At 40.7% G+C, this 16,323-nt stretch overlaps 1 protein-coding gene and 1 non-coding gene across 2 annotated transcripts; both read right to left on the bottom strand.

Annotated features, from left to right (window-relative positions):
* Window positions 1-3,992: 3,992 nt before the first annotated feature.
* Window positions 3,993-15,949, bottom strand: DENR (density regulated re-initiation and release factor). The gene is made up of 8 exons (XM_065890350.1): window positions 15,814-15,949; window positions 14,918-15,031; window positions 11,099-11,118; window positions 10,300-10,384; window positions 7,953-8,036; window positions 5,178-5,294; window positions 4,146-4,285; window positions 3,993-4,037 (listed from the first exon to the last, which is right to left on the bottom strand). Exons 1-8 carry the CDS (start codon window positions 15,821-15,823, stop codon window positions 3,993-3,995), a joined length of 615 nt encoding a protein of 204 aa, XP_065746422.1. The 5' UTR covers window positions 15,824-15,949.
* Window positions 6,268-6,402, bottom strand: LOC136133373 (small nucleolar RNA SNORA70). Its single transcript, XR_010656517.1, has one exon. It is a non-coding gene; the product is annotated as a small nucleolar RNA SNORA70 (small nucleolar RNA).
* Window positions 15,950-16,323: the final 374 nt, after the last annotated feature.

Raw genomic sequence — 16,323 nt, 5'->3', positions numbered from 1 at the left:
AGCAATCAATGAAGGGCTGTTTCTGCGCTGTCGCCCTGGTGTGTGACCATGTGCTCGCTTACTTATTTCCCTCTTTCCCTCCTAAACTGTGAGCGCGGTTGCTCTGGCTGCTGTGTACTCCGGGCAAGGAGAACACTTCCTGGCATTCAAACAACAAACAGATGGAGGCAGACGCCACCCCTGGTAGTTAATAGTTGCTGGCCATCCCAGCAGACAGCTCTAAACTGAGAATCACAGTTGAAAAGAGAGAGAAAAAAATTTAAAAAGGGTTTTTTTGACTCGATGTAGCTCTTTTGTTAAATGATGATGATGTACCCCTTGGGGTGGACGTGCACCCATTGGGGTACATCAAATGACGATGATGTACCTTTTGGGGTGGACGTGCCCCACTTAAGATGGACGTGCACCACCTGGCGTACAGCCGGGGAGGGTGCTGTCCCCCTTGGGGGTGTGCCCGAGCTGATTTAATCAGCCCCTTGGCTCGCGTGATTCCTATTGTTAAATCAGCCCCATACATCAGGTGACTCCCATTGAGTCAAGCAGCACCGTTTATCACGTGACTCCCACGTTAAACCAGCCCGCGAATCACGTGACTCCCACTAATTAAATCAGTCTCCATGAGTCACGTGGTTCTCGTTGATTAAACCGGCTCCCTTAAATATCGTGACCCCCACTAAATCAATCGTCCTTCTTAAATCTCTTGGTGTTCATTAAACCAATCAAACGCCTTAGATTTCCTGGCCCCCATTAAATCAATCTGCCTTCTTACGTCTCAGGGCATCCATTAAGAAGGATGATTGATTTAATTAGGGTCACCATATTTACGAAGGCAGATTGACTCAATGGGAGTGCTGTCCCACGTGGGGGGTGGTGCTCAGGCGCCCCTTGGGGGACCGTGCACCCCCCGGTGTACATCAAATGATGATGACGTACCCCTTGGGACGCAATGCACCCCCTGGTGTACAGCCAAGGAGGATGCTGTCCCCTTGGGGGGTGGACATGCACCCTGTGGGGCAAGAACCTTGACACTTTATCGTGACAATATTTACCACACTGAGTTGAAGCTTTTTTCTTGTGTTGTTTCATAGTCACTCCTTCTTCCCCCTTTTACTCTTCGTTATAGAGGGACTATGAAAAAAATAATGCTTATCGTATTTAACCCCTGGTCACTCACCCGCTACTGCTTAACCCATAAGATGGCATTTCTGGCAAGACAAATTACTAAAGTCTTAATAGTATTTCAACTTTCCGTTTTGGTTGACTGTGAATTAGCAAAACGCGCCCTTGTGTTCATAAAAGACAATCTGAACATGGAAAAACAAATTTAAAATTTCTTACCTTGAAGCTTTACTGATTTGGGTGACACCTCCTTAGGATAGGCTCATGTTCAGGAGAACCAACAAGACAATACCTTAGAATTTAAAAATCAAAAAAGCTGGAACTTCCCTGGTGGCGTAGTGGTTAATAATCCACCTGCCAGCGCAGGGGACATGGGTTCGAGCCCTGGTCTGGGATAATCCCACATGCCGTGGAGCAACTAAGCCCGTGCGCCACAACTGAGTCTGCGCTCTAGAGCCCACGAGCCACAACTACTGGAGCCCGTGTGCCTAGAGCCCGTGCTCTGCAACAAGAGAAGCCACCGCAATGAGAAGCTGCAGCGAAGAGTAGCCCACGCTCGCCGCAACTAGAGAAAGCCGGGGCACAGCGACGAAGACGAAGACCCAACGCAGCCAAAAATAAAATATTTTAAAAAACACCAAAAAACTAAAAGGTAGAATTCATTTTTTAAGAATTGTAACTTATCAACCTTTAAGAGCGAGAAAGCTACCATGGATTACACCTTAAGTGACAGCTGATTTACTGGAGCTTCTATTTAATAACTAAAAAGGAATTTAAAATCACATGTTGCCAGCATCTATTTTTTTAAATGAATAAAATACTACGTATCAAAACGTTGTCATGTTGAATTAATAATATTTGGGGTATACTGTGTTAAATAAAATCTATTGTTAAAATTAAAAAACTTTATTTGTATTTGAAGTTGCCAGCTTAATCTTTGCAAATCTCTTACATATTATAAGGCTGTTTAAAGGTATTCTTTTGCTAAAAACACAAGATTATAAAAGCATTTACATAATACAAACATACACAGAATGTATGAATTAAACTCAATCCTTGAATATATATATGTATATATATTTTTTGGCCACATCATGCAGCTTGTGGGATCTTATTTCCCCGACAAAGGATTGAACCCGGGCCACGGCAATGGAAGCGCCAAGCCCTAACTACTGGACCACCAGGGAACACCCCCTGAACACAATTTAATCAGAGATTAAACTCTTGCATTTTAAATTTCAGGTCAAAGAAGAAGATTCACACATATTATACACAAGGACGATTTTAATCCTGCATTTTCCTGCAGTACCATCCACTGCTGGCTATATATGGACTGAAACTGCATTTGCCAAGAACTGTGAACATTAAGAATCTTTACATGAAGTCACACGTGTTGATACAAGCACAAAGACATCTTCCAGCACCAAGAGAATACACACATAACCACATACCAAATGGTTTTGATGGATAAATTTGCTTCATCAGGTAATTTTATTTAGCTAAATTCACAGTTAATGCAGAATTTCATTTTCTTAATTTACATCTTTAATATACAGTCTAAGATTTCAATTATTTAAAAACCCACTAATTCATTTGATTGCAATTTGCATGGCAATAAACAATGGGTTCTAACTTTCTTAAAGGTGTCTATAGCAATTTAAAATACCATGAGTCTAAAAAAAAAAAAAAATACCATGAGTCTTTAGTTTGTAGCACCTGACATAAGACCTTTATAAAAACAGATTTTAAATTCATTTAATGTACTCATTAAGATTCACTGTCACTGTTTCTTTTGTAAGAAAAACATTTTAACTGCTATTTTCCAGACTATATTGAGCAATGGTGTATATTATTTTCAAATGGTTAGAAGAATTTTACATAAATTTATAGCCAGAAAAAGAACTCAGCCTCTCTGGATGCCTATCCACTCAAAACAATGATGAAAATAATGTATAAAATGGATTTGGGGGTCTGACCTCCTACTTAACATTATCAAACACCTTTCCAAGTATTCTTAGAAAATATCTTAAAATATCTGCAAATATTCTACCATATGACAAACCATCATTTCTTTAACCATTTCCCAATTGTTCATCTTTATCATTTGCAATTTTTTTATATTATGAGTAGCACTTTGATGAACACCTTCATCCACAGTTTTAAGCAAGACATTGTATCTTTAGGAGATTGTCAAGAAGTGGGTCCAACAGTGCAGATGGTTTTAAGGCTTTTAATATACTTTACCAAATAATCTCCACAACAGCTTGATCAACTATTACCAACAATACGTTAATAGGCCCACAAAGTGAACTTGGTTGGTGACAATGAAGCAAATTCAACCACAGATCCATGAGATGCTCAAGCGTCTCAAAACTATCACACCAAAGAAGCAAGGAGAGTTATTACTGGTGATGAAGCCAAATTCAAATTCTTCAAAGTATCACTCAGCTTAACAACCAAAAAAAAAAAAAATCATGATTTGATAAAATCATGATTATTTTAAAATAATCAACAGAAAAGCTTTCCACAGAAAGTCTAATTTTTCCAAAAATAAAAACTTAAAAAGAAAGAGAAAAGTCAGTACCAAATGACCAAAATTTTTTATTTGACTAAATTCTATTTCATGCATAAGCATGACAGTCTCTCCTGTTTATCAGACTTTGGCAACAACAACAAAAAAACAAGCAGCCCTGTACAGAACAGTGAAAATGCCAAGGGTGAGGGTAGGCTACAGTTTTACTGTAGGATAAATATATATATATATATATATATATATATATATATATATATATATATATATTTTAAAAGGTCTCTCTCCCTTTGGCCATGTCAACAATCAGTTCAGATCTTTAAATACAGACAAATTTTCAAAATCACTTCTTCACTTCTCCAAGATCTTCAATGCTATCATCATCCACCTGTAAAATAAAAATAATTACATTTCATGAGTTGTGGTTATCAACTAACACGGAAGGAACTTGCTTTAATAACTTATTTCTATAGATGCACATGTTCCAAATACTCACTTCTGGCCATTTTTCCTGAATGACATCAATTATGTCATCTGTAAAGTCTCCCTGAATGATGATTTCATCCTCCCCTGTTACTGAGGCACCACAGGAGAATTTCTGAGCAAAAAACCTTTGTGCTTCTTTAAGATCGATTTCTGTTATTTTAAAAAAAGAAATAGCGAGACTATAATTGGAATCATATGTCAAAGATATTTTTCCATCTTGAAATTTAATCTGCATTTTAAATTCATAAAACAGATTTTGTTAATGGATTTCATGTTCCTTTCAGAACAATAATTACAAACTACCCATAGGCAGTCATCTTAACAATTCAACTTATATTTTTAAGGTCAAATAAAGCCTCAGTACATAAAAATAAGATCATCCACACTATTCCTAACTCATATAGTAAGACCAAAATAAATCCAGAAACACATTAATTCCAACATTACATCTACACTTCCAAGTATATGAAGTTCTTTTGGTTATCCCTTTTTATAGAAGAAAAATTTACAGCAGAGAAACAAGCCTAATATTTATGATGTGGTCTAGCGACTGCTTTTCATTCCATGTTGTCAAATGAAGGAACCTAATCACCGTGGTTTCACTATTCATTCAAGTCTTCCAGGAACTGAAGGGGCTCTGAAGCAGGACATCCTGCCACTAACCACCTTCCCTCACCCTCTACTGTCATCCCAGAAGGGATAGGTCATTTTGCAACCATTTGGCTACCGAGACTGCAGGGAACAAGGAGCAGTGCTGGTAGACTTCACAGGGAAACCTATCCAGCCCTCCTCATTCTACATACAACGTGCCCAAACAGAAATTCTGGAAAGGAAAAAGTTAAACCAGTCCCCTGTGCAAAAGATTTTTAAGTTGCTTCAAAATTTGATTTTGAACCTATAGTTAGAAATGCAAAATCTCATTTTGTATCTTCTTAGCAAAAAACAGAACTGTAAAATTTTCATGATACTAGATTAAAAAGAGAGAGAATGAAATGAAGGAACGTAGTTCACACATTCTAAACACACTTAAGCTTGGACTCACCGAAAGTCGCAAGGCCACACACTCTTGTTACGTATTTCTTCTTTGCTCTGGGAATTTTGGCTATCGTAACCTTCTGTGGTACAGTCTTCTTTTTTTGTTTTATTTGACCCCTTCCACCTTTATTTATTAAGAAAGAGCTCAGGATTAGTTGTTCTGTTCTTATCATAAATAAAGAATACTGTCTCTAAATTTATTAATTTTCAAAAGGTATGAAATACTAATTTCTAAAGTTTCTTTTTCTAATACAAAATTAATAAACACATGCATGAGTATTCATTCAATCCACAGTTATTAAGTAGTATGTGCCATGCACTGCACTAAGGGCTGAGGACACAAAGATGAACAGAAGAACAACATAGTCGCTGCCCTCCAGGGACTCTCAGTCTAGTGCAGGGAAACAAAAGGTTAAGTACAGCAACCTGATATATACTGTAATAGGATCCATGAATATGGCACTACCATAAGCTTTGCAGAGAGTGGCTAACTCTGCTTCCAGAGAACAGGACAAGTTTCCTAGAGGAAGAGGCATCTAAGTGCTTGCAGAATAAGAAATGGTCCATTTGAAGGGAGAAGGGCTGGGGAGATATAAAAAGGATATTCCAGGGAAGGGAAACAAGTACAGAGACAAGAAAGGGCATTATATTTGAGAACTACACTTGTCTTTGTGTGTGTATGCGACAGGAAAGTAGGATTTACTGGTTGGCGTAAGGAGGGGACAATGGCGCTCAGGAACGCAGGGCCCGCCATCTGTCCAGGGGCCACGATTAGGGATCTATTTGACCCCACAGCCACCTGGGATGGGCCGGTTTTCTGCCACCATGTTTTCAAATTCACCCACATTAAACTTAGTAAATTCCCAATTTTTGGAGACGTGGATCTTCTGGCAGCCCGTGAACTTGAACTTGGCCCTGCATAAGGCCTCAATCACATACTCCTTGTTCTGCAACTTGGTGCGGATGGACATCACTTGGCCAATGTGGCCAAAGTGGACCCTGGCCACTGTGCCCTGGGGCTTTCCAAAGGCACCACGCGTATCTACCTGGAGCCTAGATTGGGGACAGCATGCCAGATGTGAATGTCCACTGGAAAGGGCCGTCTCCAAGATCCCTTAGGGCAACCCATACAGCCAACAGGCTGCATACACTACCAAGGAGGCTACTGGTTGCAACCACTGCATACCTGGCCCCAACGGGGAAAAGAGCACAGTCGGCTTAATTGGCTGCAAATACACTTGTGTTGATGAAGGAAGCGTATGGATATGTAAGAAAGGAAGCCAGAAAAGCAAAGATAATATACCAGTAATTTAAGGAACAGCACAAGCTCTGTCATTTTATATTGCAAAGAGAAGCCAGTGAACAACTGACTATGCGGGAGTGAAATTACTGATTTATGTTTTGTCAAGGTCACCATGCAGTGTGGAGGGTGGGTCTGTGAAGAGCAATGGTAGAGGCCACTGATGAGGCTCCTACATTAGTTCAGGCAGAACTTAATCAACATCTCAACAAAGCAGGGGCAACAGTAATGGCCACTAGGCACAGGATAAACAGAGGAAGGAGAAGAAATGACAGAATTTAGAACTGATTAAGAGGGTCAAAAAGAATGAACCTAAGATGGGTCTCAGGTTTCTGGCTCAGATGACTGGATAAACTGTGCTGTTAATAACCAAAATGAAGAAAACAAAAGATGCAGATTTGGGACTTAGTAAGTTTACTTCGGAAGTGCTGTGTTTGAAGTACCTGTGAGACCACATGTGCATTTCTAGTCTAGAGACATGGGCCAGGACTAGAGATATAAATTTGGGTACTGTAAGTGTAGAGTGGTAGCAGAAGGATGTGGAGGAATCATCCAGGGAGGACATGCAGAATGAGAAGGTAAGTGGGCCCAGGACAGAATCCTGGGAAACACCAATTTTTAAGGGACACAAGGGAGAAGAGAAGTCTGCACAGAAGGCTGAGGAGCAGTGAAAGGAGAATGAGGGAGGAAGCACGACACTGCAAGAAGGGAGGGCTCAGATGAGATGCTCTTACCACTTAGCAATCACCCAGCTGTTCGTGACCCTTGTTAGAGGAGTTTCAGTGGCATGAAAGTCAGGTTAGGATGGACTGAGGAGCAAAGACTCAATGACCGAACTGAAAGGGGGATAGTAAGTCTAGTCTTATTAAGGAAGTCTGGCTAAGAAGGGAAGGGGGAGGAGAATAGGGCAAAGAAAGATATGAGCTCTTGGGGGAATTTTTTTTTTTTAATGCAAAGTCTTAAAATATATGTATAAGCTAATTTTAGTCACAAGGGAGAATTAATTCAAGAAGAAGAAACAGGTGGGGACACGATCCAGGGCACAAGGAATTCATTTTAGAAGGAGGAGAGGTAAACAGGTATGCCTAACAGCTGTAAAAAGAAAAACTCAACTGAGCTGACAGAAGTAATGAGAGAACAAAATCTTAATTTTAAGTGTCCTCACTCTAATTAAATAGAATACACAGGTATTTTAATAAGGTAACAAAGTTTTTAAGTCATAAACAAGCTGGCTGGATGCTTTTTATGTATATATATATGGCAAATAAAGCATATTTTCTTAGATCCAATTTACTGATAAAGCCCGATTCATACGAAATCCAGTCATCCTGAGAACATGATCCTGTATCCCTCTGTGTGGTATTCACACAGAATTACAGTAACAGGTACATGTTATTCACTTTGGGAATGCTTTCATTTCTTATTTCTTCAAGCAGAGGGAGGGTATGTTTGTGTAAATCAAATCATGGATTCAGGTCTCACCTCTCTTTTGTTTTTTCTTCTCTTCCTCTTCCCCTGCTGTTCCTTGACCCTCACTAATTCCAGCTTCTTGTTTGGGTGAATTTTCTAGATGTAAAAACAAAATCCAAAAGCATTAACATCACTTCATTACGTTAAAAAATTACCCTTGAGGAACCTCAAACACATATAAGGTATTTTACCAACAAATGAGTGTAACATTTATAAAGCAAGCGATTATACTGCTAGATGCCTATCAAGCCTAATTCTGAAGTCATTACGTAAGTATATGGTGATAGAAGACAAAACAAAGTCTTTGATATGTGAAGATCACAATTTTTTAAGCCACATTAAAGGAGCACAGAACACTCAAGACTCCACAGGAATATTTAGCATCTAAGCGTACTAGTTCTGTTAACAGGAAGTCTGATCCTTAATATGAAGATATGTCCTAGGCAAGTCATGTTCAGGGCCGACCATGTAGACTGTTACATCAGATTTGAGGGTTCTTATCCAATGACGGACAGCGACTAAGTTGTCTCAGGGGCTGTGTCTCATGGAAACTATCTGAAAATCAAAGCAGCAAGTAGTGGGATAACACTGGGTATACGTGACAGGACTTTCCAGCCCAGGATTTCCCTTCTCCCTGCTACTGCCTTCATTTATAACAATCTTCTAAGAGGCCGTCAATCTTAGCTAATTGAGGAAATCGGTTCCTCTGCAGTTTCCTTACCTCTGGCAACAGCAACTCCATTCTTCTAGTTGCTTCGGTCAAAAATTTAGCTGCCCCTTTTTCTCACATCCCACATTCAACACATCAGGAGACCCTGTCAGCTCTACCTTCAAAACGTATCTAGAATCTGACCACTTTTCACGTCTCCACCGCTACCATTCTAGTCGTCATCATCCTGACCAGATGAGTGCAGGAGCCACCTATTTGGTCTCCCTGCTTTGCTGCCTAAGCCTCTCTTCAGTCTATTCTTAACATAGCAGACAGAGACACTGCTGAAACAGAAGTCAGACCATATCACCCTTCTGCTCAAACTGCTCCAATAGCTCATCTCACTCAGAGTGAAAGCTGAGACCTGGCGTTTAAGCCATGGTCCTTCACTACTTCTCAGACTTCATCTCCCACCCTTCTCCCCTTCCAGAAACAAAGACCTCCTTCCTGTTTTTTAAATATGCTGTAAGCGGTAAGTGTTTGCCTCAGGGCCTTTGCACTGGCTGCACCATCTGCTTGGAATGTTGTTCTCCCAGATATCCAAAGGACGCTCTCCCTCACTTATTTTAGGTCTTTGTTCAAATGCCATCTTTTCAGCAAAATCTTTCAGGGCTACTACCTAAAATTTCAAATTCCCTCCCCAACAATTCTTATCTCTCCATTCCCTGCTTATCCTAATTTAATGTACTTATTTCATTTGTCTTGTTTTACTTATTTTGTCTCTCCCTCTAGAATATAATTTCCAAAGAGTAGGTCTTTTGTTTACTGCTTTATCTCAGCATCCAATAAGAGTGTATAGCATATAGTATGCTTACAAGAAGTAATTTGTTGGACTTCCCTGGTGGCAGTGGTTAAGAATCCGCCTGCTTATGCAGGGGACACGGCTTCGAGCCCTGGTCCAGGAAGATCCCACATGCTGCGGAGCAGTTAAGCCTGTGTGCCACAACTACCGAGCCTGCGCTCTAGAGCCCGTGTGCCACAACTACTGAAGCCCGCGCGCCTAGAGCCCGTGCTCCGCAATGAGAAGCCCCTGCAATGAGAAGCCCATGAGCCACAACGAAGAATAGCCCTGCTCACTACAACTAGAGAAAGCCTGTGTGCAGCAACAAAGACCCAACGCAGCCAAAAATAATAAAAAACAAGAATTTGTTAAATGAATGAAAGAAAATATATGCCCCTAAATCATTTACTCTTCTTTATATAAGAAAGTTAATACTTTGACCTATCCTGTCTCAGAGATAAGACACAAGCAGTCTGTGATTTTTTTTTTAATTTTATTTATTTATTTTTGGTTGTGCTGGGTCTTAGTTGGGGCCGGTGGGCTCCTTAGTTGTGGCCAACAGGCTCCTTGGTTGTGGCATGCAACTCTTAGTTGCAGCATGCATGTAAGATCTAGTTCCCTGACCAGGGATTAAACCCGAGTCTCCTGCACTGGGAGGTGAATTCTTACCACTGCACCACCAGAGAAGTCCCACAGTCCGTGATGTTATGTAAGGAATTTTAACCCAAGAACTTAAAACAGTTTTAAAGTTAATAGAATAGATAGATATAATTCTGTAATATCCTACTAAACAAATGCACGTTGCATTTGTACGTTGCAAAGCCAAAGGTATACAGGCTTTGATGAAAGAGGAAAAAAAATGTTCATACCTACAGTAAGTTTTGCAAACTCATTTGGAAAATTCTTCTCTAACCATTGTCTACATTTAGCAACATCAGGCATATATTCACAGTACTGGAGGGGGAAAAAGAAGAAACTGAGTCACAACAGTACATTTTTAATCATTTTAATTAAAAATCATTCCCTGTGCTTTCTATATATAGAATCATAAAACCAACTACTCCCACCTGACATCTTATCCACAGGAAATCTGTATTCAACCAGGAAATGTCCCATAAGAAATTAAAAATTAAAAGACACCTCCTCACTGTAGCAATTTATTTCCTCTCCAACAAACAGAAAGGCCATTAGAAAAAGGAGGAAACAGACAAAAACGAGCAGGTGTTTTTCTTGCTTTGGACACATAGGTGTCTCATTTTCATGACCTGCCCGCAGAACCTGACTTAGAAGCTTATCAACAGAAAGTCTTACACATAATTTATGCTTTCTCTTCTCTGTGTGGATGTTAAATTTTGGCTTTAAGGTTACTCTTGTTTTATTAGCTGACTATTCATGAGTTCCATGCAAAAATCCAAACTATGTATAGCCAAGTGCAAAAGACGCACACATATAACTCAAAGTCTAAAGAAAAATTTGTAGGACCATAAAAGTATTCTAAACCAAAGTTCTCTATAAAAGGTTGAAACTCAAAAAAAAAAAAAAAAAAGGTTGAAACTCTGCCATCAAATAATAGAAAATGAAAAGTAAGAAGTTCCCAAGCTAGCTCTAAAATCAATGACCTCAAATGCAGAAGTTAAAAAAGAAAAAAAGAATTTTAGAAGGACTTACCTCTGTTGGTAATGAACAGACTGGGATGGAGAGAAAAAAAGATTTGAAAATGTTAATAAATAAATAAATACACACGTACACACACGGCTCATAACAACTTTTATTTTTAATCTGACAAAATGCTTCATTTGTTTTTTCCTGTAACTTTCCTGTACCACTTTTCAAATACTACCCCGTCAGGCACTTTTTTTTTTTTTTGAGGTAAGTGGCACATGATTAATAGAAATATTATCTTAATTTTTTTTTGGATGTAAAGAACAATGTCTCCTTCAGTTGGTAGAACATCAAACTATACTATCTGGCATGTCTTAAGGTTTTACCACAACAACCTCAATGGGTCTGAAACTAAGCTAGGATGGGAACAATTCCCCATACAACAAAGGCTGAATGGAGCTGGTTATTTCTTTGGTAACTTCACCAAAACAGCCGCTCTTTTTATTCATACCAACACACTTACAGACTTCAGTAGCACTTTTGCTACTATTTCTTTGCAATATATTTTTCCTTTTCTTTTTTCGTATTATGCTACATAAGACCATGACACTGTGAATTTCCTTCCTTAGAAGGAAGGTTGGTTCAATCCTGTCACTGTATAGCCTGCAAAGGCTAAAGGACTAGAAAAACTCAAAGGGTTTCCCAATTTTAACTAAAACTCTATTACTGGGCCAACTGCTTATTTTATTTTTATTTTTAAGGTGAGGAATGGAATAGTTCAGTGTGACAACACCTTGAGATTTGTGAGGGAGAGGAGGGGTGGTACACCGTTAATAATAACAGCACTTACCATATACTGGGCACATGCTAGGCACTTTGCTATGCTTTATATTATTATGTTCAATCGTCACAACCTTATAAGGTAAGAACTACCATATGTGTATTATGAATGAGAGAAATGAGACTTAGAACAAGTAACTCATTTGTATCTGGTTAGAACAGGATTTGAACCCTGGTCTGTTTCTGAAGGTCATGCTCTTAACCGCTAAATTAGACCTCACAACATATAAAAGCAGTGCAGCTGTGTGCCAGCCCATCACGCTCTTTTACAGATGAAGCCGAAAAAGGTTAAATAGCTTATCCAAGGCCAAAGGTGGCATAGGGCAGAAAACTAGAATCTACCATCTCTATTTCAGTTTAGAGTTCTTTCTACTAAAGCTCTCCTGGTTAAACAGAAGCTCTCTAATCCTCACAGTTCAAGTTCAAATACTAGTAGGTACAGATATTCAGCCACACTTTCAGGATATAATTATAGGTTAAATACCATTACAGCAAATACTAAAACCATAACACTTAGTACACCATTTCAAGTAATATTTGGTTCAGCAAAATTCTAATACGATGAAAAAAGTTGGACAAATATTCCAAATTCCACATTATTTGTTTTTACAGTCTATTTCCCTCCACAAATGATTTACTATTGGTAAACTGTCATTTTTCAAGGAAAAGACTGAGCAGTCACCAGCTTCACATCACTAACAGCGGAACAACCTGACATTATGTATCTGCTGACATGAGATATGATGAACAAAGCCACATCATCCATGAGACCTTCTGCTATGGTCTGAATGTTTGTGTCCCCTCAAAATTCACATGTTGAAATCCTAACGCCCAATGTTATGATATTAGGAGATGGAGCCTTTGGGAGTAACATTTCATTTATTCTTCTCAACAGCCCTCTGAAGTAGGCTGTTATCCATTTTATGGATGAGGAAACTGACCAAGGTCACCAGTGAGTAAATGGCTAAACCAGGATTCAAACTCTGACTGAATTCATATTCTGAAGTCTCAGTCCTGCAGACATATACCTCCCCGGAAATGACCCCATCCTACCTACCCTTGTTTCTCACTATACTTCAACCAGCATTCTGCTCCAATCAGCCCCCTCTTTTCCCTCTACCCCCTAACTTTTTCCTCGATCTTTAATATGAAGATACCATATTAAACCATGCCCCCATATTTTTCTTATAAATTCATCCACCTTTCCTTGCAAATTCTGCCCATTACCTAAGTCTTCTCACTTCCTCACTTTGCTTTCCCACCTTCCCTCTGAACAAAGATCCCTCCCTTTCCTGAAACCCTAATTCATAGCTATGGTCAGTACCACTGAATTTAGCATTTAATACTCCCTAAGTGCTTCTCCTACAACTAGACCTTAAACTCTTTGAGGAAAAGGTAATCCTGTCTCCAACCTAGTGCCTGGAATATCAATACAAACTAGGGAGGGAAATAAAAATAAACTTTTCTCGAAAAGGTTAGGTACCTCTGATCAACACAAAGTATCACTGGGGTGGACTGCATACTTAGTGCAGTTGTTCAAAGCCATCTTAGGAGCGACATAAGCACTTGAACAGGATGGCTTTCATATACTGTATTTCATTAATTTTTTTTCATTTTTATAGGGATGCATTCCATAATTATGGCATGTCAACCTAACAATTTTTTCTTTCTTAGTGGAACCTAAAATAATGGTGCATCTTATAACATATGGAGTCTTAGATTCGGTGAATTAGGGTACAAAGAACAATAGCTCCTAACTGTATCCGACAAACAAGGAGGAATAAACTAAACTAGCATACTTCCCTAATAATAGTAGTAATAGCACTTATTGTATTATGTTCTTATGTTAGTTGCTGAACCAGCTTTATAGGAATCATCTGACTTCAGATGTAATCATCATTTTCGTTCAGACCTTAAGAAGCAGACCTCTAACCCTTAGTGAAATCAGGTTAACTTGCCCAAGGTCACACAGCTAAAATTAAGCAGGAGCAGCTGGTAATGCCCAAGGTAAGGATGCAAACCCTGGCCCATGACTCCAAAGGCAAACAATATAACCAAATGAGACGAATAACACATCTCAATCAACCCTACAAAAAGCTCCCCTGCCTACTCTCTGGGATATTTTACACTCATTTTATCATCAAAGGTAGTCAATAAATGATGAGTTGATACAATTTTTTAACTCAGTGACATCACCTCTCCTGTAAGTACTGTAAGTACTTAAATTCCAGAAGAAATCCCTACCACACTCACAGAATGTAAGGTCCCTGGGCACAAAGACCTTTCCTGACTTATTCATTATTCAGTCCCCAGCATCTAAAACTCTGCTAGGCACATAGTAAGTGGCCAAAAATATTTACTAAAAAAAATAATATTTACTTGCCCTTTTACTTTACTGTCTTATGTCTTCAGATTTTTCTAAACCTTTCCAAGATGCTAGTAAAATTAGAGTATTTCCAGTTCACAAATATTTCTGGATTGAAAATGAGGAAAAACACTCAAAGGGAAAATAATCTTGATTTACATTTTATTAATCAAACCAAGAACACTTTCCCAAGACTGTCCTACTACCCATCACTCCAACCTCATAATTTTCCACTCGTTATTGACACCATTCCTATACTACACACTATACTAATAAAAAGGTGTTTATTTCTCCACAAAGCTTTTCCTTGCACAGCTGTTCACTTCATCTGGGATGCCTTTCCCCACTCCCTCAACCAATCCTTCTCATCCCTTAAGATTCAATATCTTCCAAGAAGCCCACCTTTAACAGCCAGACTAGCAAGTAACATTAGGCTGGAATAATCTATTTACACATCTCTATTCCAACGGGACTGTAAACTTCTCCAGGCCAAGTAACAAGATGCAAGTCACACAGGTTGGGAAAGGTCTGTTAATCCATGCCTCCTCTTCCCCAGCTCCCAATTAAAGATTCACCAAATGACAAAGATGAAAAAACTACTAGGACCAAATGTGAAACCATTTATCACAATGCATAAAAATACAGTGAGTAAAAGCCATTTTCTGCCTTCCAACACTTGCCTCCACAGTAAAGGACTCGAAGTGGGTAATCTGCATCTAACTTGGTATTGCTCCTCGGGTCTCCTCTGCAATCATGCCCACCGGATTCAGAAATGTCAGCAGCCATTTCAAAACCTGTAAGCAAGGAAAATAACACATCTTCACTATTTTGGACCAAGACACCCAGAGAAGCAGTGTTCAGGTGTAGTCCAGCCTCCTCCTACTAGAAATCCCCCCACCCCGAATCTGTTTCAATTCTTTGCTGAATGAGAGATACAAGCTGCATTAGGATTTATAAAATATGAGTAATTCTGGGCACACCATTTTCCAGGCCTACAGGGAAGCAAGTGACAACAGTGAGACTCACAGCAAATGGGCCATGACAACTAGGGGGAGGAGGGCACTAGTGGAAGAGGAAGCCATGGGGAAAAAGATGGGGAGGGTGAACTCGGTAGGGACAGGGCAAAAGGTCTGGGGGATGATCTGTAAAGGATGCAACAAACTGCAGCAACAGGGAAAGGCCACAAAGCAGATGAAGAGACTGGAAACGCCTACGAAGAAGGGGTGGGTCGCCGGAGGTGCCCGGAGGGCAGGGTGTGGGGTGGGCTAGAGTCCAAGGGAGGGACGCGTTAGAGTCACGGAAGGGAAGGGGAGTGGGAGGAGGCGGGGAGACCAGAGTCTGAGGAGAGAAAATGCAGGCAAAAGAACCAGGAAGGGGCAGAATGTAAGAGCACTGAGGCGACGACTAGGGCGACCAGGTGTGAGGGCGCGACCTGAGGCGAAGGGGCAACCCCGGGGACACCAGAGCGGCCCATGTGGGCGGGGGTGTGGAGACGCCCGGCCCGGCCCCCTTCCGCCGGGGAGCACCTCAGCTTCCCCCACGCTCTCTACGAGCTTCCCGGAAGCGTGAGAGGCACGAGGGGTCATTACCCAGGCGGTCGCACAGCCTCCGCCGCCTCCGCGCCCGCCACTACCGCCAGCTGAAACGACACATGCGACTCCTCTTCCCGGCCAGAGCCGCCCAAGAGCCCGTCTGCCAGCCGCGGTCCCGCGAGATAATAAACCTTTATCGCGAGATTCAGTCTCCGCAGAGCGGCTGTCGCGAGAAGCAAGGCGGGGGCGGAGAAGAATTGGGGAGCATGCGCGTTCCGCTCAGGGGCGGAGCCAAGCAGCCTAGAGGCTGACAGCCAGTAGGCGGTGCTAGTTACCTACGGGAGAGAGTGGGTGGTCCGTGGTCGGCGCCCGGAAGGGGACGCTGTTTAGAGAGCGGAGACATGCATCTAAATCAGCGGTGACTCATTATTTTGACTCGGAGAACGTGGCCCCCGGGGTCTGGGGTGCATCCTGGAGACTTGACTAACCTCCAGCCTATTGGATAAGTCTTTCCTTCACGGGGAGATTGCAGCTGGAAAAGGCGTTTGGTTTCA

The sequence above is a fragment of the Phocoena phocoena genome, chromosome 13, assembly GCF_963924675.1.
Source record: "Phocoena phocoena chromosome 13, mPhoPho1.1, whole genome shotgun sequence".
Lineage (NCBI taxonomy): Eukaryota > Metazoa > Chordata > Mammalia > Artiodactyla > Phocoenidae > Phocoena > Phocoena phocoena.
The sequence above is the reverse complement of the archived record's forward strand: the minus strand, read 5'-3'. Positions and strand labels throughout refer to the sequence as shown.